Source organism: Mytilus edulis, chromosome 12 (genome assembly GCF_963676685.1).
Source record: "Mytilus edulis chromosome 12, xbMytEdul2.2, whole genome shotgun sequence".
Classification (NCBI taxonomy): Eukaryota; Metazoa; Mollusca; class Bivalvia; order Mytilida; family Mytilidae; genus Mytilus; species Mytilus edulis.
This window is the reverse complement of record NC_092355.1, coordinates 27,697,987-27,725,009: the sequence shown is the minus strand read 5'-3', so window position 1 is coordinate 27,725,009 and position 27,023 is coordinate 27,697,987. Positions and strand designations below refer to the sequence as shown.

The window sequence follows — 27,023 nt, the reverse complement described above, 5'->3', positions numbered from 1 at the left end:
CAGTATGTCAACATTCCTATGTTTCTTTTTAGAAAAATATACAACTTGGTAAAACTGCATAATCTCTAAATTAACAGCATGCACACATCATTATATTTGTTTTTTATATTTATAATCAAAAGTCCATATGAGTTTATGCTGATTCATTTTAAAATCATATATGCATCTCAAACCAAGTAAGATAAAAAAAAAAGATATTATAGGTTAACATGCATATCGCGATGAAATAAAAAAGTAAGACATTACTATACACATATTACAACTGAAAAAAGGTGATTCAATCATAAAACATAAAAAAAAAACAGTGCAAAAGAGAATGTCAAGAATTTCGCTTTAGGTCACTAAAAGTAACTAACATATGAATATTAAGAGTATATTTGATTTAGAAAAAAAAAATATAACCAGCTTGGAAGGTTAATGAATAGACAATAATGATAGTGTACTGACTTGACATTGATATAAGGGGAAACACGGGGAAATGCGAGCCTCTGCTGTTTTTCTAACAATTGTAAAAGAATTAAGTATGAGTCGTTCCACGCTTCGTTGTATACACTGCAAATAAGAATAAGTTGTTCAAAGAGATTGGCATGCATAATTAAATATAGTTCCGGTTTTACTATTTGAATATTCGTGAGAAAAAGTGGTATCGGGTCATTGACTGTATATGAAATAGACATATACAGTCAACGTATTTTCAAGAATTAAAATATAATAAAATATATTCAACTCTTGACCAAATAACACTGAATGATAATTATAAACACAAGCGTTATCGATCAGCCATACAACCGCCACTGCTCATTTACTGATCGTTCCCGTTAGTTAAATGATGCAAGTAGTGTGAAGAAAATCTAGAAATCTCAGATGCTTTAAAAACATTCGTCAGTGGTACGTGCTAGTGATTAGACACATTTATTTTACTTTCAGTTGTTAATTTTTTCTTCTTTTTCTTGAGTGGTACACGTTGATAAAGTAATGCAAGTTGTAATAATAAGCGAGAGTGTTTAAGTGGTGTGACTTGGCCGTGGACCTAGTTAAATTCAAGACAAATTGAACATAAAACCATTTCCGCCTGCATACAAAACATGGATGGTAAGCAACCAGCTACGGAACCCTTTTTCGTGTTTAATTTATTAAGGTACGCTTATTATTAAACTGAATTACTATTTATATTTAAGATATAAAGTACACTACATACACCATTTACACTATCTATTATTATATTATACTTCTGACGATCGTCAGCTCGAAAAAAAACAGCTAAAGAATTTAGTCTACACATTAAAAAGTATAGAAGATGCCATATCTATCCAAATAGCAATTGCTTAAATTTTTTGAAAACACCCTTTTGATCTTTATCTGAAGACATACTATCATCTGCAGCAGTAGATGCGTTTAAGGTGGCTCGTGTGTCGCGTAATCGATGTTCAAAAATTTGAAAAGTTTTCCCAATTTCAGCTCTCTTTTTACATTGCTCTAAGGTTTCAATTCTCTGATTAAATCCCGATTTTTTCTCTCGCATTTCGCTTTCAATCATCAGTTCAATATACTGGACAGTACTCAAAGGATCAGGACGAAGAGCTATTTCTTTTAATCTGTTGCCATATTCTGTAATTTCTTCTACCTTCATCTGTATTCCAATCTCTAATACTTTGATTTCTTCGTGCATTTCTTCCAATACTTCTTCTTGTGACATCTTCTTCCGGTTTGCCTGCTGGTATTTATCCTTCATTTCCGAATATGTCTTCTTGACTTTCTGCGTATACCATTCAAATACATAAGGAACGTTAGAATGTTGTGACCAATGGCAATTTTTAGGACACTCAGTACAATGGCCACCCGATCCCATTGCACAGCAGTTTGCCTTTTCACTGTCATTGGCAAATGCACAATTGTTGTGGCAAGTAAAGTTACAGGTTAAGCAGGTTGTTGTATATATTCCTTTCCCACTTATATCTACTTTTTCCATCTTACTTTCCTCAACCTCGTATTCAAAGTTCTCGTTGTCCTGTATTTGCCTTTTGTATTTTGTAAAGATATTCACTTCTTGCTCTAACAGGTTGATTTTCGAAAGACCCAAGTCGATTTCTTCTTGCAGATGTAGAATCGTATTTTCGAGTTTCTGCCTTTTCGTCAGAACCTCTGCAGTTAGGAGGAGACTTCTTGTTTGTAAACCATCGAGACTTTGAAAGAAATCCCCGCAACTTTTCATTCCCATTTCCCAGAAAAATGGCGAAAGGGTTCCTTGGTGATCTGCTCTGTTGTCTACGAATAAAGCTGAGTTGTTAAATGGAAAGTAAGTCGTAAAGGGGAGTGGCGTACCTTCCAATGCCTCCAACGCAGCCAGAACAGGAGGGCGTTGGCCATCAGCAAATGTAACAAGGGTGCATATATTATTCTTGATATCATTTCCGAATAATGCTAAAATAGATTCAAAGATATATTTCTGAGTGGTTGTCAATCTTGCATCTGGCGCTTTCAGAATGAAACAGACAGCATCTAATGTAGCAACACCTCTTGCATCTTTTGCTGTGAACATGTCTCTTATCTGTGAAACAATCTTGGCATCTTGTTCGAGGCCACGTGTGTCTCCAAATCCTGGTGTATCTATAAAATTGATTGTGTAATCTATTCGGCTCGCCACGTCGCTGCATATAGTATAACATGTGATCCATTCAGTCTGAGACAGGGCCTAGAAAACAAAGAAGTCAATCAACACACGTTAATAGTGCCGGATAGGTGTAATACCACTAAAGCATATAGTACGTCACATCCGGTTAGGTACGAAAAAGGGTAGAACAAAATATTCTTTTGAATTCTACTAGTGTTGAACGACCGAATACCGAATACCAAAAACGCTAACCGGTTAACCGGACTTATTTAAAAATATTGATAGATTTGATATATATTTGTATTGAAATCATTAAATCGTTATTTTTTTTTTTTAAATTGTCGTCGTGCTGATTAATTTGACAGATCAATTGTCCAGTATATTGATTGCTATTGTTAATAAAAAAATAATAAAGAATTAATTAGAATTTGTCTCTCAGCTCGGGGCAAGATCTTAAGGAAACATTATTTGCATACATGTTTTTTTAACAGTAACTTTAAATCAGTAATACGATAAAATTGTACGATTTATTTCATTATTTCATTTTTGTTCTTATATTGTGTAGACTTACATCTGAACTTGTAATCTCCGTCGTGCAAGGTTTTAGCATACGTTTAACGAAATGCTTACTCGAAAATTGTGAAATGCAAACCAATGTGTATGTTTTTAATGTACCATACTTGATAGTACGAGTAACAAGCCTTGAAATAATAATTTTAACTTAAAACACTCCATATTATTTTCAGAGACAACATGAGAAAATGAAAGAATCATGGGTTTCAGACATATTAAATTCTACGAGATCAAGAAGGTTTTTCTTACTTTTCAATCTGAAATTAGTACAAACGCCATAGTTGATACGGTGTATTTGATTATAAGAAGTCAAACTTCGACATGAATCTTCACAGACAATCCTTATAATACCAACGGACAAATTTCAATTCATCGTATTATAAAAACGTAAATGTATAACTTATTTGGAAGGTTGTCACATTGACACTCATACCACATCTTCTAAAATCTATGTGTAGGGTTCTATCGATAAGGCCTTCAACCATCCTCTTAAACTACCGGTTAACCGGTTAATCGGTCAAACGATTATCCGAGTAACCGGATAGGCAAAAGTGTTCAATTTGACAACACTAAATTTTACAGTTGTAGGAAATTAATCCTATATTTCATTGCAGTAAAAAAACAACCATAAACGTATATCTTGGGTGTTTCATAGCACCATTATATTATTATTAAGTGTTTCTAAAGAATATTTGGAAACTAGAGGTTGCATGTTTATTAAAGCCAGTACACGGAAAAAAGGGCAAATATTTGATTGGTTAATTTCCAGATATGTTTATTTTTCTTGTATGCAATGGAATGTTATGCGATATTTTGTCTATGATATTGGACAGGATCAAACTTAACTCATGCCTTTTAATTACTTATTTGAAACAAAGATAAGTTCTGCACAGTCAATGGTGTTACACCGAAACAAAACGGTATAACAATAGTGTCAAACGGATCCTGCCTTAGATAACATAACCTACCTCATTGCCAACTCGTTCTTTTTCGCAAGTCTCTAAGTGTATAAGTGTGAATCTGAAGGGGTCTTCCCAAGTAACACCCATTGCATAGTTGGCCATACCGTTTATCAATGTACTCTTCCCCGGCCCCGTTGCACCAACAATCATAACTGTTTTCTCTTTTGTGTTGTGTCCTGGTGTCCCTGTGAAATAATATATGATAGTAAATAATTATTTACTAGTATTCGACAGTCTACAAAATGGTCTACGTTTGAACCTAAATTTTTGTACTAATTATTCAACCTTTATATGTATACATATGGTATAGCATGTATAACTCTATGATGAAATAATAGTTAACGATGAATACAGATGAACGATAAAAAGTGAGTTTATAAAAAAAAATCGATGGGGTTCAGTGAAGAAAAGTGGTAAAATACCTAAGATAAACTTTCTTGTTTGAGAGGCCTCATTTCTTGCTTGTGGGATTTCTTGAATTGGTAGTCTATACACTGCAGGAATACCATCTTCTATCTTTTCGGACCTCTTCATTATTTTGAATGCTGGTGATTCGCCAGTGACAATAATGTCACTTTCAGGACTGAACGGGCCATCTTCACCTGTTGTGTCGTTTGCTTTGCGGACTTTAAATACATAAGATGTTTCTGCTTTGAGACCATCAACGGTTACTATGCGAGTAATGCATGGCTTTGGTGTTTGGAAAATCTTCCATTTGCCGTCTGGATATTGCTTTATTAATATTTGATAGAATTCATCTACACCCAATTCACCGTTATGCTCCCATTTGAGAATGATATGATCTGACTTGTTAATTTCTTCTGTTACGTATGGTTTGTCAGGTTTGGCTGTCTTCCTCTTCTAAAAGCAAAACAAAACCCCAAACAAATTGAAGATGAAACAAAAAGATGTTGGAGAATAACCTTAAAGTTTATAACCCAGAGACATATGGGACTGTTAACAAGAGTAAGATATGTGCTGATAAACGCCTGGTTATGCAAAAGTAGTTTGTACTGTTAATCCACCATTTTCTACATTTGAAAATGACTGTACCAAGTCAGGAATATGACAGTTCTTGTCCATTCCTTTTTGATGAGTTATGTTATTTGATTTTGCCATGTGATTATGGATTTTCCGAATTGAAGTTCAGTATTTTTGTGATTTTACTTTGTATGGTAAATTGAAGGATAGTGAACAAGAACCAAATGTGTATCTGTTTAACAAAGAAGACAAATAAGTAATTTAACAAAACTTTCAAGTACGTAGTAATAATTTTTTTTCCTAATTTCTAAGTGATACTGCATCTGATGAAAATGTTAAGAAATGTTTTCAAGACAATATAACATCAAATCTTTCAGGCAATAGATGAGGCTAGACATGTGAAATCTAAGGAAAAGCACTGATCTTGAACTTGCAGAGGACACACAACAATTAAGATATTATTACGTATGCAACCCCACTCATGGCATGACTGTGTGATTATAAAAGTGTGAGTTCCATTATTCACGTGTGTGTTCTTGTTGTAATCATTTGAATTTAAACATATACGCACATAATTTATGATTTTTTTTTCTATACATATTACCTAACATGGATCTCAAACACCATATTCGGGTTGTGATTTTAGGGGTATTGTAAATCTTGACTGATACAAAACAAGTAAAGATTGAAAAACTACAAATTGTGTGTGTTGGTTATTTTAAAATGATATGAAGGTTAAAATCCAGAATATAAAGATAGCCTTTTTTCTGAAGGTTTGGCTGTAAATTTATGATTCAGATATAAATGCAAATCGCCTGATGTTCTTTGAAGTTAACGTGAAGGTTTCCTATTAAAAACCCCGTTGAAAATGTAATCATATCGTGTGCTGTTTTTCTGATTAGTTGGAATCTCACTACTAACAAATACAAACCTATAAGCGAACACAATATGTTTGACATTTCAAAGTCTTACTTGCTTCATTTTGTCTTCTTTATGATTACCACTTTTTGAGATATCTGTACAAGGGACATCTTCATCTTGACTGAAAATATTTAAAGGAAACTGTTATCGCAACATATTTAAAGATACAAATAAGCAGGATGATATATAAAACGATCAAAAAGGAATCAAATTACATTTTAACATTATTTTGTTTAAAGTTCGTTCTATGTATTTGCTTGATTGAACTCAGTTGCATATAAAAACTAGTATGGAAGCCTTTTGACATGATGTGTGTACTTGCTTAATGTGTGCTGTTACAAACCTTTAATGTTCTTTTTGATTAACTTGTATGATTTAAATTTTGTCTCTTTTTACTTGTAAATAATCATACTTTATTAAGACTTTCTTTATTTTTCGTATCTGTGAATTGAAAACGTTATCTCATATACAGCTATCTCGTAAAAATTAGAAGATATATTATACATTCCAACAATAGTCAATAAGGATATTGTCACCACTCCTTAAAACCCCCAAAAGGCCTGCCATCGCCTGGTATTCTACCCCTTCACATATGACAGAGACAAACGCAGTAGAATCGACTTTGATGAAGGGTTTGACATCAACGACCCAGACCTACTGCGGACACCAACACACACATCGCCCGTCATCAACACGAATTCGAAAGAGGCAATACAAACAGCCATGCTAGCGGCACGAACCGATACTCCGTACCAGCAACAACAATCAATCGGAGTAAAATGAAGGCTAAAAAACAAACAGGCACCAGTCTGTAAAATATTTTTTTCCAGTCCGCAATATCCAGACAGGATAGCCGGACGTGAAACATCCACATATCATCATACATTCCAACATTTCTAATTACAAACTTTACCACAATGGTGGCGATCTCATGTGCTCTGAAAGGGTAAAAAATCCGTCATAAAATATCCCGGGGATAAATGTAATTTGGAAGGTCACATTGTGTGAAAAGGAGAGGGGTGGATATAAATGGATATCTGTGTAAAAACAATTTCAAAACAATAACAGTTTTGAATTTACAAATTTTATCTAAAGGATCGATAAGTTATCTCAGATCTATTCTAATTATCCGGGTTCGGTAAACGAAATTCCTGACCTATTATTGCTATTAATATACCAGTAATCCATAGTTTACGTTCATTGAAATCCAAAACGTCTGACTAGGACATAACTAATTAGTAGGGATGACAGTAAATAAACACTAATTTGTACTGACCTTTTCGTGAAGCTAGAGATTTCCCTTGAAATGTGATGATTTTTAGTTCGTTTCATCATAGTATGTTCTTCTGCACATGATGAACATAACGGTTCAGGGTTTTTACAATCCAAGCAATAACAAGTAGCTTGTGATGGCTCCCCAAGTTCACAGCAGATGGCGCATGGTACGATTTGCTCTGATATGACTTGTGGTATTTTTCCGATTCGATGATCTTTAGTATTCTTGCTGATCGTGTGCTTCTTCATGCATAATTCGCAATATCGCTCTTCACAATCATGACAAAAATGTACAGCTATTGTTGGTTTTCCTCTTTGTTCACATGGTTCACACCGTGGTTCTATAACTAAGAAACACTTGAAATTGCATGCAATGCAGTTGTTTAAGCTCACTTGAGGTCTAAGATTAGACTGCACGAAAGTGATAGCGAAGACTTTGGAAATGACAAACACCTGACTCAATAATTTAACAATATAATTCTTTGGATACTTTTTTTGTTGTTAAATATTTCTTAGATTTTAGCTGTTTCCACTTCAATAATTTGTTTATTTTGTATTTTTCACTGGGACTTATGATACACAAAATCAATGTTTCATATGTTACCTTGCTACAAAATGTATATCGTATGGACTTATATAAATTCTAGGCAAAATTGAACTGATTTGGATCTGGTTATTTGTTAAGGTACTTTATGAATCTTTAAGTCGTCGACTGTTTTGATTCTTATGCTTTCATTGCTTTCAAATTTTCGGCTTTGAGCGTTCCTGCTTAAGGTTAATACATGATAATAAAAAAGAAATAACGCCTCAAAAGTATGCAGTTAATAACGTGTTTTTTTACAGCACTGGGTTGATACATCTGCCAGTGGATTTTCTTGACTTGTCTGTTCATATTTACTTTTATTTACCTTTTGCCTCTTCCATCGTCGAAATTCTTCTAATATCAGGTTTAAAAAGCTATGTATCTTTCGAGCAATCAACAACAATAGATTTTATCCTAAACAATGAGAAAATTATACTTGTTTACAGGTAAACATCTTGATATGCATATCTGAGGTGTACTACATTCTAAACTAAGGAGCAGTGTTAATCGCGATTCGACAATATTATTAACATTCATTCGAGATTAAGCGATATTATTTGCGATGGTTAGATTTTACGAAACTCGTTTTGTAATATACTAAAAGTCGTGACGACAGATACCAAATTGACCCTTAAAACTCATATATATCAAAATTGAAAACATGAAGACTAAAAGGCAAACAAGTCCATAAAACATTTCATAGAAAACATTAAGATTGAATAACACATACTCCATCTAACACTAAGGAAGCCTCAATTTCTCAAAATGGCGAACATAAACTACTCAGTGAGTGGCACCTGATAAGGAAGATCATCTTTTTTGCCATTCGTTGGGGAAAACAAATACGGTTTTGTGGCTATTGCAATCAATTTAAGCATGTCCGTGGTCCTCTGAAATAATGAAACTCATAACGGTGGACCAATTTACGATGGGGCTACAAGAAAATCATGTTCAGGAACGTATATTCTGGAATATCGTGTCAACTGGAAGGATTATACCTTATATGCGTAGTAAGAATATCATAACATAAATGAACCGTTTTCAACTGGTAAACATTAATCATGAAATTCTTTGAACAGTTTTTTTCTCAACCGACCCTCATTGTCCATTTCCTGATTTTTAAGTCAAGATACGAGGACAATGTAAATATCTTCACATGATGTGTTATATTTCTAGTTGGATCGATATAAACACATATAAACAAAATAGTGACATCCTTTTTTTTTGGCAAAACAGGAATTTTAAGTGTAATACTAGCCTCAGCTCATTCTTCAGAAGAAGCTTTAGTATGAAATGTCTGCCTCGGGTAAATGAAAAGGAGATGAAAAAGAAAATGTTAAACTTTTTTTTTTTGTCAAATCCAGAAGAAAATAGGTTTACCTTGTACAAATGTATATAACCTTTATCAAAAATAGAATGACAATTTCATCATATGACAAATAATGTAAATAAATACTAGATACAAAGATTGCAAAAGACTAATAAGGTCACTGGAAACTAAACAGTCATAAAGGTCAAATCAAGATTAAATTAAAATAGAATATTTGTGCATTGTGCATAAAATATGTTGTGGATGTCTTGCGTTTGTTCTTGAGTTTATATTATTATGTAGTGAACAATGCCAAAGGCGTAAAGTATTGATTTTTTCCTTTAGAACATCACAACTGCTATTAATAAATAAATGAAATATCGAAATGAGTATTTAATAAAGGTCAATGTCGAATTAGTATGATATAACCCTAAGATGATATAAACTTCGTGTGTATAAATATAAACAATTATATTCCCTGTACATTCATTTAGTTCAGTAACCATTACAGATAGTAGGAACATATGGAGAACAAAAAGAGATGCCGAATTTTCCTGTTTTCGAATTGTTCAGATGCCGAAAGGTTCAAAACGGCGTCGGTCGAAATCTTCGGACCCAGGTCAAAGTGCCTTGTTACCTTTTTTGAGAATTGGCATAACTGAGTTAACTGAATGATTTAAATGTCACCTTTCTTTTGCTACCCCTTGTATTGGTTTTTTAAATGAAATTTTGTAACTACCACCACTTTGTCTTTATATTTAAAATATGCAACAACTTTACAGTAATGATATTAAAAACTGGATTTTAAAACAAGTTTGCATGATCGTATTAATCATTGTATCGAATTGTTTGATTATTTTGTGAGCATTAGTATTTTTTTTTAAAGTGGCAAATAAAGGCAACAATCGAAGACCGCTGTTCATAAACTGATTCAGAGAAAATAAATAAAGTATAAAAACTAAAAACGGTATAAAATTGAGAATGGAAAAATGGGTAATGTGTCAAAAAGACAACAACCCGACCATATAACAGACAACAGCAGATGGTCACCAATAGGTCTTCAATGTAGCGAGAATCTCCCGCACCCTGAGGCGTCCTTCAGCTGGTATATCATTTTTCTGATCATTGAACCGATATCAGTTGTATTGGTATTTTAAGATTGACCTTTTAACAATAAAATTGGCCGTTACAAAATAACCCAAAAGTGGCACTTCAAAGTGGCGTTAAAACACCAACAAACAACTTATTAACAAAAATCTGGCTTGAATCAATTCACTTGAGACAGTTATAATTTCAAATTTAAATTGGTAGGCTTACCGAGGTTTTAAATAATTAAATTTCAAATGTCGGAAGTGCAGAAATGTCGTATTGCACGATATGAAGTTTTAAGAAATGTTTCTTGGATATTTTTTTTTTTTTTTATAAAACTTGCAATCACAAAAATCGCAAAGATAATTTTTTGTTTTATTGAAACACGAAATACTAAGTATATTTTTTTTCTAAATAAAAATGTTTTTTTTTTGGTTTTCGTGTATGAAGGTTCTATACTCTTACCTTTGAACATTGAGGCGTTTAATGTCTACGGTAAATGATTATTTCAGTATGTGATTTAGTGATAAAGCTAGAGATATTGGTATATTTTATTCACCCTGGGGCTCCAGTTAGGGAAAACAGATAAAAGAACAAGCAGTAGAATAAAATAAATAAATTCAAAACAGAAAGTGCCTTATCAAATGATAAAGTCAAAAGCTTAAAACATCATGCGAATGGAAAACAACTGTCTTTTTCCTCACCTGGGACAGGTATTTCCTAATACGAAAAAAAGAGGTATTAACTCTTGTATTAGTAAGCGAAAATGACTTGTATGACAGTCGTGTATAATTCAATTTTAGAGACAACAATGTGTGAGCAAAACAAAAAGTCATGTCTGATGGATGGGGAAGTTAATTCCGAGGTCCCGTGTTTAAGGAATAGAACGTTTTTTGCACGCTACTGATCCTTCTCAACAATCTCTTTTTGAGTGATCCATAAGTGATTGGTTGTTTGTCAAAATTGTTTCATTCTAGTGTTGGATTTGATATATTTTTCTGTGGTTTATAGTTTAAATATATGATAATTTGGTTTTCGTGTTCAAATTTTTGTCTAAAATTTGTCTGAATTCACACTTTGGTGAGTTGAGCCTTTTTTTAAATTTATGTTTTATAGTATATCCTTTTATGTCATATTGTTACACCACTGTTTCAGCTTAGGATGAAGGGTGGCGCCAGTAATATGTCCAAACCCACTTTTTTTGTTTGCACCTTTCCTAAGGCAGGAACCTGACGTTCAGTGGATGTATTATAACCTAGCTATGCTTTGAATATATTTCTGACTTTATAACAATTATCTAATTAAATATCTCTCATCAAATACTAATTTCTAAAAGTTTTGTAACGCTCAAAGCTCTTTCATTCTACTTTATTCATTTGCATCTTATCAAAATGGGTACATACAGGACACTCTTCGTTATAAGATTATAAATGACGAGACACATCAAATTTAATGTTTTGATGTTAACTTGGGGATTAAGCAAACATCTTTAAGATTATTATTTAGGATACTTAAAAATCTGCTGACAGTTGACATTAACAACAATTGAAATATTGTATGATGACACGATAAATTTATGTCACTGTTATGATTTTTAGTGGTTTTTAAACATGAACTTTTTAATATATTGTAACATGTTGATCTCTACTGATCTCTACTATCGACCGATATACATCAAAAGACTTAAAATAAGATTTAAAAGATCTCTTGTTTGTAACAAATATAAATCAATTAAATTCAATGTTAACTAGGTCGAATACAAGACGAAAAAACAATCTTATCTCCTAAATATTTGTCAGTACAAAGTTAAAATACATAATACCGAAATTGCGAAACTTTAACCTTGTAATGCAAAACTAAATTCATATCTAAAAGGGCACTGTCCTAACGTTAAGATGGTCTTGATCATTTTCAGGAAAAAGCGTTTAATCGAGTAAATTTTACTCATTTTAAAAATATATTTATTGTTAGAAAAAAAAAAGAAATATGCTTTGATAAAACATAACTTTTTTATATTTTGTATATATTTGCCAATTTTCTCGTGTTATTAATAGATGCTTCTACAACTTACTGTTCCTACTTGTAGCTTCATTTTTTGTTTTATTTTGCAAAGATACTTGATGGCAATGTTATCATGGTTATAGATTTAAAGAAATTTAAAAAGTTTTATACGAAGCATATGTGTTTTGAATGTTTCCTCTAATCTGAATGGTGAAACGTTCCTTGCTTCGAATCTAATTTGAAACGTTTATTCATTCACACTATCCGCTATCTGTTTTTCTTGTTGTTGTTTTTATCCTGTATTTCATTGTCTTAAATATGTAGTTGAAGGGGCATTGGCAGTCAAATTTGTCGCCGATTTGACACAAATTGTCATATTTGATTTATTGCGTACTTAAACGTATATTTCGTGTGCATTTTAGTCTAGACGCCATTTTAATAACTATCGAGATGATCCCCCCCCCCCCTTTTCCCCCCGTTGATCACATTTACCTGATATAAACAAAACCCAAATTAAAATAGAAAGCGACCTTATGCAATTTTCGAGGTCTGTTTGATTTTCTGTTAAAGGTTAACAAATAAGTTAATTATCGTTTTCACCTATATAAGAGTTCTTTTGGCGGATCGAATCGGTCAACGAAATGGTTCTCCTTTGTTTTACCTACAATGTTGACATTCTTTTCCTTTTAATGGCCGAACACGAGTAATGCTTTCGCAAACAATCTCTAATTAATGGGCTGAGTTGAAGGTCACATAAGTACAGATTCAATGAGGTCAAATTATTCACTTGCAAGTGATGCAAGTGAATAAATCATCATCAATGTTTTTTTGCTTATTAGTATTTTGACAAAAATTTGACCAAGTTGGCTGCTAAAAGGGAATCAGCATTTCATTATTGAACTTTGATTAAAGATTGAATCAAACAACATTATATTATTTTGCATATCTCATAGCTTGTGCTTCTATAAAAAATGATACTGTGTACAAAGCCTATTTAAGAAACACCCTTTTTGCCAAAACTTCTCGATTTCATGCTTCAATTTACTATCACTATATAAACTATAATTTATATTTGTGTTATTTTATGCGGGTTTTCAGAAACTAAACATCTGCTTAGGGACTTCTGTTGTTTATTTCATTGTTCACACCCCAGAATAGAAACAACACCACCTAGTCAAATTTCACTTGTTTTGTTTGTTTCTATTTTTCTCGTTTGGATTGTTTTACATTCGTAATTTTTATGACTATTATAGCTGACTATGCTGTATGGGCTTTGCTCATTGCTGACGGTCGTCCGGTGACCTATAGCTGTTGATTTCAGCGTCATTTGGTCACCTGTGGAGAGTTGTCTCCTTGCGATTATACGAAATCTTTTATAATTCATTTGTGATGTCAACCGTGCTATTAAATCTGTCTAGTGGATTTTAATGAGTTTAAAAAATATTCCTGGTTGACCATCACTCACAACTTACAAAAATGTAAGGAAAAATAGTTATATGCATTCATTTTCATGCAAAAGTTTATACAAGGTTTTAGTATCTGTCTTCGAGCTTTCTCCACCAATAATTACAAATACAGCTATGAAATACTACATTATTGATGAAGTGGCGTTAAACACCAATCAATCTATTATCGATGTATTTTTCTTAATCTTATTAAAGTCCTGTATCTGGATGGATAATACAATTCAATAAGTGTCATTCACCAGATTAAGACTAGTTTGATAAATTTACAGAACAATGGACATTACCCATTTATTAATCAGATAAACATATTCTTACTGATAACAACGTGTAGTGAACTATTTATCCACTTGCTCATTCATAATGTTATCAATCTAGATGTGTGTGTAATATCTATTTGTATATTATGAGTGTGTGCATATCATGCATATATGCATATAAATATTACTACATAAGAAGGAATATTTCCACTTGTTATAAATAGTATTTAATTTGATGACATGTGATTTTACAGATAAGATTCATTTATATCTTTATTAAACAATAGAAATTGATTCGGTAAAGATTCTAATATGGATGAAAAAAAATAGAACCTCCTTACACTGCTTTGGCACAATCAAGGTAAGTTATGATAGAATACTTCATATACAAAGAATCATGATTTTACGTGGAATATAAATGCGTTACATTTATCATCGGTATAATCGACTAAGGTACATTTCGTTATCTATCGTTTTGGCATATTTTGCATTTTTCATCGGTATAATAGACTAAGGTACATTTCGTTATCTATCGTTTTTGGCATATTTTCAACTTGTTGCCTTTTGTTGGCTGTTGTTCGTATGTTTCTTTGTCAATTGTATTCTCCAATTTATTTATATTGTAGTCCTGTGGTGTTGAGTTGTCATTTTGAGGTTATATTTCACATGGCTATAAAAGGGGAGGTTTGGCATGCCACAAAACCAGGTTCAATCCGCCATTTTTTCCTTTAAAATGTCCTGTACCAAGTCAGGAATATGGCCATTGTTATATTATAGTTCGTTTCTGTGTGTATTACATTTTAACGTTGCCTCGTTTGTTTTCTCTTATTTTTTAGTGTAAATTCACATTGCGATAAGACGTGTCACGGTACATGTCTATCCCAAGTTCATGTATTTGGTTTTGATGTTATATTTGTTATTCTCGTGGGATTTTGTCTGATGCTTGGTCCGTTTCTGTGTGTGTTACATTGTAGTGTTTTGTCGTTGTTCTCCTCTTATATTTAATGCGTTTCCCTCAGTTTTAGTTTGTTTCCCCGATTTTGTTTTTTGTCCATGGATTTATGAGTTTGAACAGAAGTATACTACTGTTGCCTTTATTGTTCGACCTGTAATTAATTTGATATTCTCAAAATTAAGAATAAATAAAGGCACCAGTAGTATACTGTTTTCAAAAGATTGAAAGCGTTTGAGAGAAAACAAATCCGAGTTCATTGGCGGATCCAGCGGGTTCCGGGGGTTGGAACCCCGTTTTTTTGACCGATCAATGCATTTGAATGAGAGCATATAGTTGGAACCCCCCCTTTTACTCTAGGTTGGGAACCCCCCTTTTTCAAATGGCTGGATCCGCCCCTGGAGATACAAACGTTAACCGAGGAAAGCACATCAACTATTGGAGGAAAATAAAGGAACAACAAGAACACAGAAGTGCACCAAAAACATACACCACCACACGTATAAACGAACTATTTGATAACAATTGCCATATTCCTGACTTTGTACAGTAATCTAATTGTATATTTTTACAATACCCGCTCAACAAATATCATAACAAAGACAGGTTTGAAATGCTATTTTATCATTATCTGGACAACAAACGGTAAGACATAACATAACCGCAACCACAAGCGAAACATTAAAAATTAATACATAACTGTACTAATATGAACAGCTACAACTAATCCAAACTAAACGTCCACGAAATCCCTTATCATCTACGCACACAATTATTTATGAAAATACATGGTTCATGTACGGGACCAAATTGGACATATCAGCTAAACCAATGTTCTACAAATATTTTTTCAAACAATCCAGAATAATGTTTATACAAAGACAGATATCATCCGATACGCATTTTAATTGTTCGTATCTATATATAGCATCTGCTATTTACTATTTCATGTATTTAGCTATTTATAAATCAATGTCTGCACCAAACCCACACTAATCTAGTGTTTTCTATTTTTAATTGGATTTCGGAATTGAATTATTTCACGTGTCTAAAACAATCAAAGTGATAATCAAGCATTTCTATAATGTTTGTGATGTTTTGAAAGACCCTCTTTGATTTTTATTATTACTGTAAGTGGTTATTTTTATAATTACAAAAGTGGTTATTTTTAAGATTACCATAAATTGTTTATATTATATAATCAAACTTACAATAAGTAAAGGCGACAGTAGTATACCACTGTTCAAAAATCTAGGGTGAAATTTGAAACTTACAGCTATCATTTCGGATATTGTAATTTACAGACTTTTCAAAACAGAAAAGTGAAAAAGAGAAAATACATATTCTTGAACTTTCCTTTGTCAACAAAGGTCTCGATGGCGTCGACTTGGGCAATACCCTTCATCATAAATTAGTTCAATCATTAATAGCTCCTCATTTTAAAGATAAGTCTGTACTAATCATTTCTTATGGCTATATCAAATCAATTACATTTAAAACACGTTTTGCAGGATCTCAATATTAACGACTTCAAGTCTAACCCTCCTGATTGCATATGTGTTACTTCCCAATTCCCATATAATCCCGCTGACCACGTTATTATCGGAGACAACAATATTGTCAATAACCCTTCAAATGCGTTATCCTAAGGTCCATAATATCGTGAAACTACATCCATCAAATAGAAATACAACTTCAAAATACTGATGGATTCAATCGAGATTTATGCGAGGCTATTGGCTAATCGCGGGAAACAAGACGTAGATACTCTTTCCAAATGGAATAAGCTGTGGAGTCGTTGATACCAATCAGAATTTAGAATTTAAATAGGTCTATCAATACCTATACTACGTCAATCTCTAAAGACCCAAATGTTGCAAAACACTTGTCAAACCTCCATGACAAATATGTTGTTGTCCCTGCAGATAAAGCCCAAAACAACATCGTTTTTTGTGTTTACATCTCATAACTTAAAGTGCTTGATAAATCAACTAGGTATTGACAATTCACTTGAAAACTCATCATATGCCCTCAAGACACTTACCAAAGAGGAAAGTCTGTTCTATGTTCCTTTTGAATTTCAACCAAAGATGAAGAAATGGTTCTTTCATCAGTGTATTGATATCTAAATTACATCAAAAGTAAAATAACAAAAATACTGAATTCAGAGGAAAATCAATTTGGAAAGTCCATAATCACATGGCAAAATCAAATAACAAAACGCATCAAAAACGAATGGAAAAGAACTGTCATATATCTGACTTGGTACAGGCATAAGTGTTCTTACAAACAACGATATATTGCTGGGTCTTCCAAGTGCTCCACAAAATAATCCATGGTTTTCTATTTTTATGTTGTTGAATTTGGTCATGCTTCATAACCCAACGTGCACCAAATCAATCAATATTAAAAAAATAACCCCCTAAAAATCCACCATCATTTTTAATATCGTGGAAGAACTAGTCAGTACTCTGGTTGTTATCTAAAAGCTAAAGGTAACACCAAGAAAATTTTAAAACATGTCATTGTCGTGCTCCAAAATTGTGTCCTTATTTCAAAAACGCCGGAATGTCTCCATCTTAATTAATTGTGTTGTGTTACCACAAGTGCTGTTTTAATCAAATCTAGGCGAGATTAATGCCTAGAAGAATAGAGTTTCAGGGTCACGATTTAAAGCAAATGCATCAAATAGGACACAGAATTTTTTAAAAAGTGAGATAACTTGAAAATTTGAAATTTACAGCTTTTTGATAAATTTCTTGTTTTCCATTTCGTTTTTCCAAGTACGTAGTTCACAGCTCGGCTGTCAACGCAATTAATGATAAACGAATATTTTCGATAATTTCTTTAAAAATGATACCAATTTAAAAAATCTTCGATTTTCACTTTGGACGATTCCCAACTTACAAATTTGCGAAGTCCTAATATTGGATTTTACATCTTGACACTCAGTATCTTTCTAAATCTTATGTTAGAGTGCAAAAATTCATCTGATGAGGTTAAAACTTATCTTTTTCGTTTAAGCGAGGAGAAAAGTGGTTAATTTTTAGGAGAAAATAAATCATTTGTATGCTAGATATGAATTAATGGGCATGATTGAATGAAATAGACACTTTTGCTGGATTAGGCACGCTTATGTTATGAACTCGTTTGAAACTTATACATGTATACAATTCTAAGGAAATAAAATGGGCATTGTCAAAAGTAATCAGAAACAGAAAAGCATTATCTAATCATTTTAATTTGTTCTGACTAGCAAATACTCATATTTATTTGGTAATTCGGTTTTGTTTTCAGAAATGATTCAAAAAGTGTCAGCAGTATCTAATTAACTTTGTAACTGTATGAAGAAAAAGTCTTTTGGAAAGCCATTTACAAGTCTAAGATAGATTCTACTACGATGTTTTGTGCAATTTGCAGTGACCTTCAGCGTAATGCAGCAGCCGTAGCTTATTGCTTGGACTGTAATGTTCCTGAACCATTATGCAATGAATGTGCCGAATTACATGTTGTGATGAAGTGCAATATAAATCATAATTTGTGCAACGACATGAATTACTTCGGTGTTAGGTAACATATCTGTCAAACATATTTTGCAGAATTTTGCATTAATAAACAAGTGTTATTTATAAAAGGTAGTGCACATTAAACAATCATACCATAAACTCAACAAAAGGTCCGTAAGAACTTTCAAAATTCACGTCTTTTATAAATTTTCATTTATGAAGTTCATCTAGAAACTAATAAAAACAACGAGTATACAAATATTCCAGTAAATTCTGACGCAAATACAAAATTTCTATCCCTGTATCTATGATGAGTTTATTTGATTAATTTTCCGGACTCTCTTAGAAACGAATGAACTACAGCAATGTTCAAGTCTGTTGTTTTTATGATTTTTTTACAATTAGGTCAAGATCACTACTTATTCAAGTTTCGCACAGCTTCCGTTACTACAACGTCCTTACCACAGTGCACAAAATGACTATCATAAATTTACTGTTCATCACATATATTATGAAAGATTAAGTAGAACAATTTAAATGATAACTACGGAAACGTATAAGGGCCATCTTGTTTCTTTTTCTTTCAAATTGTCGATTTAAATCTTTAAACTTCCAATGTTAATCTTAATTGTCAACATTGAACTTGGAATTGTCAACATTGAACTTGGAATTGTCAACACTGAACTTGGAATTATCAACTTAAATCTTTGAATAGCCAGCTTTAATCTTGTAATTTCCAGCTTTAAATTTGGAATTTGCAACTTTAAACTTGGAAATTCCAGCTTTAAACTTAGAAGTTCCAACTTTAAATTTGGCTGGACCCTTGCCTTGGCTAAGCGGTGCCTTTCAGTTTGATTTGCCTTCATTTCTTTTTTGGTTAATTGCTATTGTAAACATCGATGCAGAACCGCCTATTTAGCAATATAAAACGATAAATTTAGGTAACGCATACAAACTTAGAAATGAATATTTAAATTTTCACTACAACAACCGGGGAGTTGTAACTTAAAAATTTTGGTATGGATGTGCCACTTTTGACTTTAAAAACTACTAATTTTTATCTAACATACACAAATTTATGGTACCTATATTCATATATAAATATATACAAAGTATGATTTTTACTTATATACAATGTTCTGACTTGAAAATGTAAATATGAAGCCCCAGCTTGATTCAAAGATCACAATTGACCATTAAAAAGATTTACAATAACATACTTATATTAGACATGTAGAATATATAACCTAAATCAATAAAAGGTTATAAGAGAACAATGTATATCAATATAAAGTTTCATTAAAAAGTAGTGTCATATATTAAATCTCGAAAAACTATGATATATCCACGTACCCCCTTCCGTTTGCTGCATATAAGGCTGCATGAACAGATACACGTCTTTAGATACACGTCTTTTTAACATTTAACCCCATTAAAAAAGTGCAAAAATAATTATGAGTAGTTAAGGTAAACGGAGAAAAACAATAAACCATGGGATAGAAGTAAAATAGCAGTGATTTCTAAGATTAAAGTTAATAATTCCACGATTAAAGTTGGAATTCACAAGTTTAATGGTGACAATTCCAAGATTACATGTAAAGTAGGAAGTTCCAAGATCAAAATTGATAATTCCAAGATTAAAGTTGATAATTCCAAGAATTTTTCAATTTGAAAAAAAAATATAAAAATGAATTGCCCAAATACCTTTCGTATAAAACTGATATCCTAATATTTTTGTCGTCGCATGTTGTTATTCAAGGACAAATTTTATGCACAAACACTTTTGTATATTTCAGACAGGCTCCACAAATTGATGTTGGCCATCGTCGGAAAGACTCACGGGTACGAGACAATTTCAAATGGCTGAAAAACACCAACAAATTGATATCCAGAAAGCTGCACAGTGGTGCCGCATCTTCGTTGAATGCCATGCGTTTCATTTGTCACGAAGTGGTAATGTTCTTAAAGTAAATAGATGATACATAAACATATTTTACAGGTTGCAAAATATTTACTTTTCCTTTTTCTTTAGGGGTAAATGAAATAACGTACCATACAATGGATAGTTATGTATTTAATACCTCATTATTATCATGATAATTCCAAGATTAAATTTGACAATTTAAGACTAAAAGTAAAAATTTGGAGAATAAAGTTGATAATTTCAAGATTTATAAAGTTGGTAATTGCCTAAAACTGAAAAAAAAATGCAGAGAAGCTATACTATAAACCGATATAAATCATTTAAATCATTGATATTTTCGTTTTGCAGAGACTGTTCATGTCTTTAAAACCAGGAAAGCCGTATCATGGCTCGACTGATACCAAAGTCATACAGCTTATTTTTGCTTTGAAATGGTGCGAATATAAATTTCTTGATATTAATGAGTGTTATCAAGTCAAATTCAGGGAAACTCCGTCTGGTAAATGGACTATATATGACAGTGAAACACTTATCCTAGAGCCACGGGTTCTGATACGTGGGTTAAAACCAAATACCTCGTACATATTCAAAGTTCGAGTTAGAAATTATCAGACAATGGAAGAAGGACCTTTTAGTGACGAAAGTAAAATAATTAGAACAGGAAAGTCGGCCGCCGACTTTCTTTTGAACAAAGCAGAATTGATTCAACAGAAAAGCCCTAAATTATACTTGCTTTCAATAAAGGAAATTAAAGCTGCCAGGGATGATATTTATTATTTAAGAAAATACACCTTTGGTAAGTTTAAAAATTACATACAAAATTGAAATGGAACGATTGATAAAAAACAGAAACAGGTCCGCATCAAGGAGTTCACAGTTATAGTCTCGATTGAAATTTAAATATCTTGACGATAAACAGAATCTCAATACCGTACAAAAATGTTATTATATAAGTAAAAAAACAAGTGAGGTTATCGAATCAAAGCAGGTTCATTTGAAACAGTTCTATTCTTTGTTTATAGTAAAAATTACATAAAAGAGTTTAAACACATAAGTATTGCAATCTGACTTTTCAAATGCCCACTTAGTTATATGTGTGAAAGGGGTGAGTGAAGGTGAAAAAGAAAAGAAAAAATAAATTTTCCAAAAATTTTAACAAGTTACAGCTTACGCAATCTATGTCGGAGAGAGAAAGGAATAGAGTGTTTCGAAGGATTTAACATGTTATGAATAATAGTTACCTAAGGCACCAGGATTATAATTCAAAACGACAGACGCGCGTTTCGTCTACATAAGACTCATCAGTGACGCTCAAATCAAAATTGTTATATAGCCAAACATGTTATCATGTGTTAACCATTGGCATGGGAAGTTTAAGTAATTTGATAAGTTACATGCCAGCATTTAGCTGAAGCGTTGATGTTGTCCTTATGATGTTTTTTTTATTTCATTTGTATTATATTTGTCCCTATGCTGTAGTGCAATCGCAGTAAATTTACATCATATTCATGAAACTCTTTTTTTTAAATGTAGTTACACATGTTTAAGTACGATGCTTCATTTATGTTTGTGTTTAATACATTTGCATATGTTCCAGGTTCAGGGGGGAAAGACGAGGTTGAAAAGACTGTTCTTATGGTAGGAGCAACAGGTTCCGGCAAGAGTACATTACTCAATGCCATGGTAAATTATATTCTTGGTGTGACCTGGGAAGATCCTTTCCGATTTAAGATAATCCACGATGAGAAAAACCAAGACAATCCGTGTACAGGCCAGGTATGATATGTAAAAACATGTTATATGTCATAGTTTTCGGCTAAAACTCATATCAGGGCTGTCGCTTTTAAATTAAAATACGTCTGTGAAATAAATCTCGTTTAAAATAAAAAAGAAACAACGATAACTTATCATTTCAGACTGTGCTAAACGGTGCATTAGACATCTAATTAATACATATTAATGACTTTATATAAATTGAATATAAAACTTGAATAAAACGTAAAAATGATTTCACTTTGTATTGTTTTGAGATCGAATTTAAACTAAAAGAAATCATAAAAGATTTGCTTTTTCGCGAAGATTTGTTTCCCTGTCTTCGTCTCCTTTTTAAAATATTATAAAATAGATAATTTTTAACAAATAGTACGATTACACAATTGCATTTTGCTATACCCAAATTGATAACCAATTTGACATCACAAAAACTAAACAACTGTGGGTAAAGTAATTGTTTAAACTATATATATAGATATTTACTTAACAATGAAGTAACGTTATTGCTTCCACCAATCAAAAAAGTTGTGTGCAATTCTGTCAATATTTCTTAGATTTGAAACTGTGACTAAACTCAAAACTAGTGTACTGTCAATTATATTTATAGGCAGCATCCCAAACAGAATGGGTCACTACTTATACCATTTATAAGAATATATCCAGTAGAATTAACTTTAACGTAACCTTGATAGACACACCTGGATTTGGCGACACAAAAGGCCTTGCTCAAGATTCCAAAATAGCTTCACAGATAGAGCGTCTATTTAGTGCTACGCAAAGCGCGTCCATAAAAACGATTGATGCCATATGCTTTGTTCTGAAGGCACCAGATGCAAGGTTAACAGAAAGTCAGAAGTATATTTTTGAATCCGTTTTGGCTTTATTTGGCAAGGATGTTGGCAAAAATATATATAGTTTAATTACATTTGCTGATGGTCAGATACCACCTGTTTTGTCAGCTCTTGCTTCCATTGATGGTAGTTCACTATCATTCAACACGCACTTTACATTCAATAATTCAGCAGTTTTTGTTGACAACAGGTTTACAGGCAATGCATTTGCAAAACGTTTCTGGGATATGGGAATGGATAGCTTTGAAGTCTTTTTCAAATCGCTTAATGAAAGTAATGGAACAAATCTTTCACTTACCTGTACGGTTTTATCTACACGCCTTGAATTGAACAGTACAGCTTCCCTTCTTCGAAATGAAATTAAAATGTGTCTCGAAAAAATACGTATTCTAGAGGATGATATGAAAGAGTTCCATGAATTTACAAGATTGATGAAAGACAACGAAAACTTTCATTATACTGTTATAGAATCGAAAACCAGGAAAGTTGATATCGGTGGACAAGGAATACATACAACAACGTGCCTGAATTGCAACGTCACTTGCCATGAAAATTGCAGTAAGCCGAAAGACGAAGAAAAAGAGAAATGCAGTGTTATGGATGCGAATGGAAAATGTACAAAATGTCCAAACAAATGCATTTGGCAGCAACATTCAAATACTCGTTACATTTTTAAACAAGATTTTATACCAACTCAAAGAACGTATAATGAAATGTCTTCCGTTTTCAATCAAGCATCCATCAACAGAAGTTCGAAGGCAAAAACACTAACAGACACGTGTACTGAAATAATTCAGATAAAGTGTTGTTTAGAAACAAAAGAAATGAAAATCGAAAGTCATATGGAAAATCTCAACGAAATCGCGTTACATCCTGAAATCAAATGGTTGTCTCATTATATTGATCTACTCATAGAAACCGAACTTCGGGAGAAAAGACCTGGGTTCAATACACGCTTAGAAGAGTTACACAGTGCTAAGGAACAAACCAATATTAGGAATCACTTTGCAGACTGTATTTGCCGTTGTGATTTTGCGCTTAAAAGTGTAGATGAATTACTCAAAAAGATGTAAAAAAAAGTTGTAGATAGACGTAAATCAAGGAGATATTTCCTGACGTGCATAATTTGATTTAATTGCAAACTACGAAAATCGAAATTGTACAAATCAAATCGCAATGAAATTATTTATCAACGTTTAAACGTTCTCATTTCAAATTTAGAGGCTAACTATTTGTTGATACTGTATTTAAGAAATAATTCAAGGGATGAAATGTTTAATAATTTTATCATGTGTTAACCATTTATGCTTAATATTTTATGATTAGTGATATAAAGTTTTCAGATATCGGCAAAAATAGCCAAGCGGTGGTTAACTGGTTATAATGCTATGTATTTAGTTTACGCTTGAAGAAAATTGAAAACATTTGATTTTAGAATGATGAAACACAATTTTTACGAACGGTTTAACTGCTTTTGTTCATGATCACGTCATGGTTCTTTTTGTTTGAATAGCTTACATTTTTATAAGGGTTTTGTTCATTGGTAACGTTGCAGACCATAAACAATATTCTAAATTACTGAAATATTTTGTGAAGTGATTTTCATCTTAAAAAATGACCTCCGAGAAATATTCAAAACGCAAAGTTCAACAAGATCAAGGTGAAAAGCTCCAACTGATAACGTATTTTTTTTTCTCAAAGGTAAAAATATTTTGAATTATACGGAAAGAAATAATCATTTTGATATTTCCTCCAAACGATATTGTCGAAAGACAGCATAAAATTAGCAGTTTTCTGTGTGTACATAAAAGATCCAGTACGGAAACCTAAGTTACAGGAAGCAAGTGATGCTAGAAAACTGAGTTATGGTAGGGAAAATGAGTGACTCGTTTTATATTTTTTTCATTGATGACCTCTGGAGACACTGTCCTTCACTTTCGTATCCAAATCCTTTCCCGAGCAAGTCTGTCTGCAATGATAGTGATGGTAAGGTTTTTGAGATTAAGCATATATATGAAATCTCTGACTCTAAGATCACATTTCTTGACACTACAACGAAATTGAGGGATGGAAACATATTTACTGATCTGTATTGCAAGCCCACAGACAAACATCAATATCTATCTCCTTTAAGTTGTCACCCCAAACACTGCACCAAGAGTATACCCTACAGCCAGGCCATACGAATAAAAAGGATTTGCTCCACCAACGATATTGCAAATAAACGTCTACAAGTACTTTGAGGTCACCTTAAACATCGGGGCTACAAAATTAAAGACATTGATAAAGGTTTTTATCGTGCTAACAACGTCAGCCGAGATGAGCTTTTACAATATATAGACAAAAAGGTCAAAAAGAGGGTGCCTTTTGTGTTGACTTACCATCCAAAATTTGACAACTTATCTCACCTAATCCGCGAAAATTGAAAAGAGATCGAAAAACATCCTAAACTATCCAAGATCTTTCCCGAACCACCTGTTCTGGCTTTCCGTAGGCCCAGAAGCCTTAAAGACTTGCTGGTGAGAGATGACTTATCCTCTCAAGCAGGCTCTTCATCTAGGAGCTCTTGCAAGGGTTGCGGAAATAAACGATGTCTGACTTGCAAACAAATACTGGATACCCTGACTTTTGACAGTCACTCCACTGGTACAGAATACACCATATTTTGCAATGTTAATTGCAAGACTTCAAATGTTGTGTATCTCTTACAGTGTAAATGTTGTAAACAGTATGTTGGCGAGTCAGAACAGCCGTTTCACAAACGAATGAACGGCCATCGTAGCGACTACCAATGCAAGTCAGACCTCCCTCTCAGTCGACATTTGAGATCCCCTGGCCACACTAAGGCAGATCTCAATCGACTGACCATTAAAATCATTGACCATAACTCTGCTTGGTCTAAGGAGGAAAGACTCCTCGGGAAAGGTTTTGGATAAGGAAATTAACAACTTTGGCACCAAATGGGATAAATGAAAAGATGTAGTTCGACTCCATGTAGTGTTTCACATTTAGGTTATATTACTTATTATTACAGTTTCTGTTTCTATTTATTAACCTTTCTCATCCATTAAATAAACCATACAAAAATACCCATTTAAATTGCTTAATTTTTTGAGGGATGTATAAGTACCAAGCCACGTTCTTCTAGTTATACCTATTCAAAACTTATTCGCGATGTTTAAATACTCAGAGTCTGTTGCAGCTACTTTACTCTGTCAATTTAAAATATTTATAAATTTAGATCGTTCAGTGCTGTCTTGTTGATAATATATACGTAGAAATCATTTTGACTGCAGCGAAATGTTTTAGCAGGTCTAATGAATAATCATCTTGATTGTTATTCATTAAAAAGGGAGGCTTAAATGCATTAAATGATTTAAATTTGATTTCTTATCGTCCAATAACAAACATGTCATGCATTTTCAAAACGGGAAAAACTAATTTCAAATTAATGTTTCATAAATGAACTCAATGAAAACGAGTGGAAAACTGAGCAGTGAAATACATAGTAAGTCAGTTCTAAACTTTGTTTTATTAGACGTAATTGGAAATAATATGTTTATGCAGCGAATATCGTCTCACCATTTTAGCAATTTCTTTTTGGACAGATTTTGCATCTTTGAACTTAAAATATTTTGTTTTGCAATAAAAAGGCATAAACAAATGAGCTTATCATCAAAATGATTATGACTAAAGTAAGTATAATTGATCCTAGAACTGCTATGCACATCTTTATATCATTTATAAGCTTGTATTGGGGAACCTGATTAATAATGATTGATCCTGTCTTACAAAATGTATGTCATTCTAGTTCACTTAAAAAAAAAGGAGAAAAAATCTATTTATAGTGGGTAATGTAGTACAAGACATTTGACAGGGTAAGTACTTAACCATTTGAACAACACTTTTAATTTTTAAACTGAAAATCCTGAAAGAATCTACTACAGGCAAACGTATATCTCTATCTATCCATCTGTACTTGGAAAAAC

At 32.6% G+C, this 27,023-nt stretch overlaps 2 protein-coding genes across 2 annotated transcripts; one reads left to right on the top strand and one right to left on the bottom strand.

Annotated features, from left to right (window-relative positions):
* Window positions 1–243: 243 nt before the first annotated feature.
* Window positions 244–8,247, bottom strand: LOC139499246 (uncharacterized). Its single transcript, XM_071287919.1, has 6 exons — window positions 8,232–8,247; window positions 6,962–6,986; window positions 6,100–6,169; window positions 4,569–5,007; window positions 4,153–4,331; window positions 244–2,692 (listed from the first exon to the last, which is right to left on the bottom strand). Exons 1-6 carry the CDS (start codon window positions 8,245–8,247, stop codon window positions 1,307–1,309), a joined length of 2,115 nt encoding a protein of 704 aa, XP_071144020.1. The 3' UTR covers window positions 244–1,306.
* Window positions 8,248–22,036: 13,789 nt separating this feature from the next.
* LOC139499245 (uncharacterized) lies at window positions 22,037–24,115 on the top strand. Its single transcript, XM_071287918.1, has 2 exons — window positions 22,037–22,186; window positions 22,791–24,115. The coding sequence occupies exons 1-2, from the start codon at window positions 22,046–22,048 to the stop codon at window positions 24,105–24,107; spliced, it is 1,458 nt and encodes a 485-aa protein (XP_071144019.1). The 5' UTR covers window positions 22,037–22,045; the 3' UTR covers window positions 24,108–24,115.
* The last annotated feature ends 2,908 nt before the right edge of the window (window positions 24,116–27,023 follow it).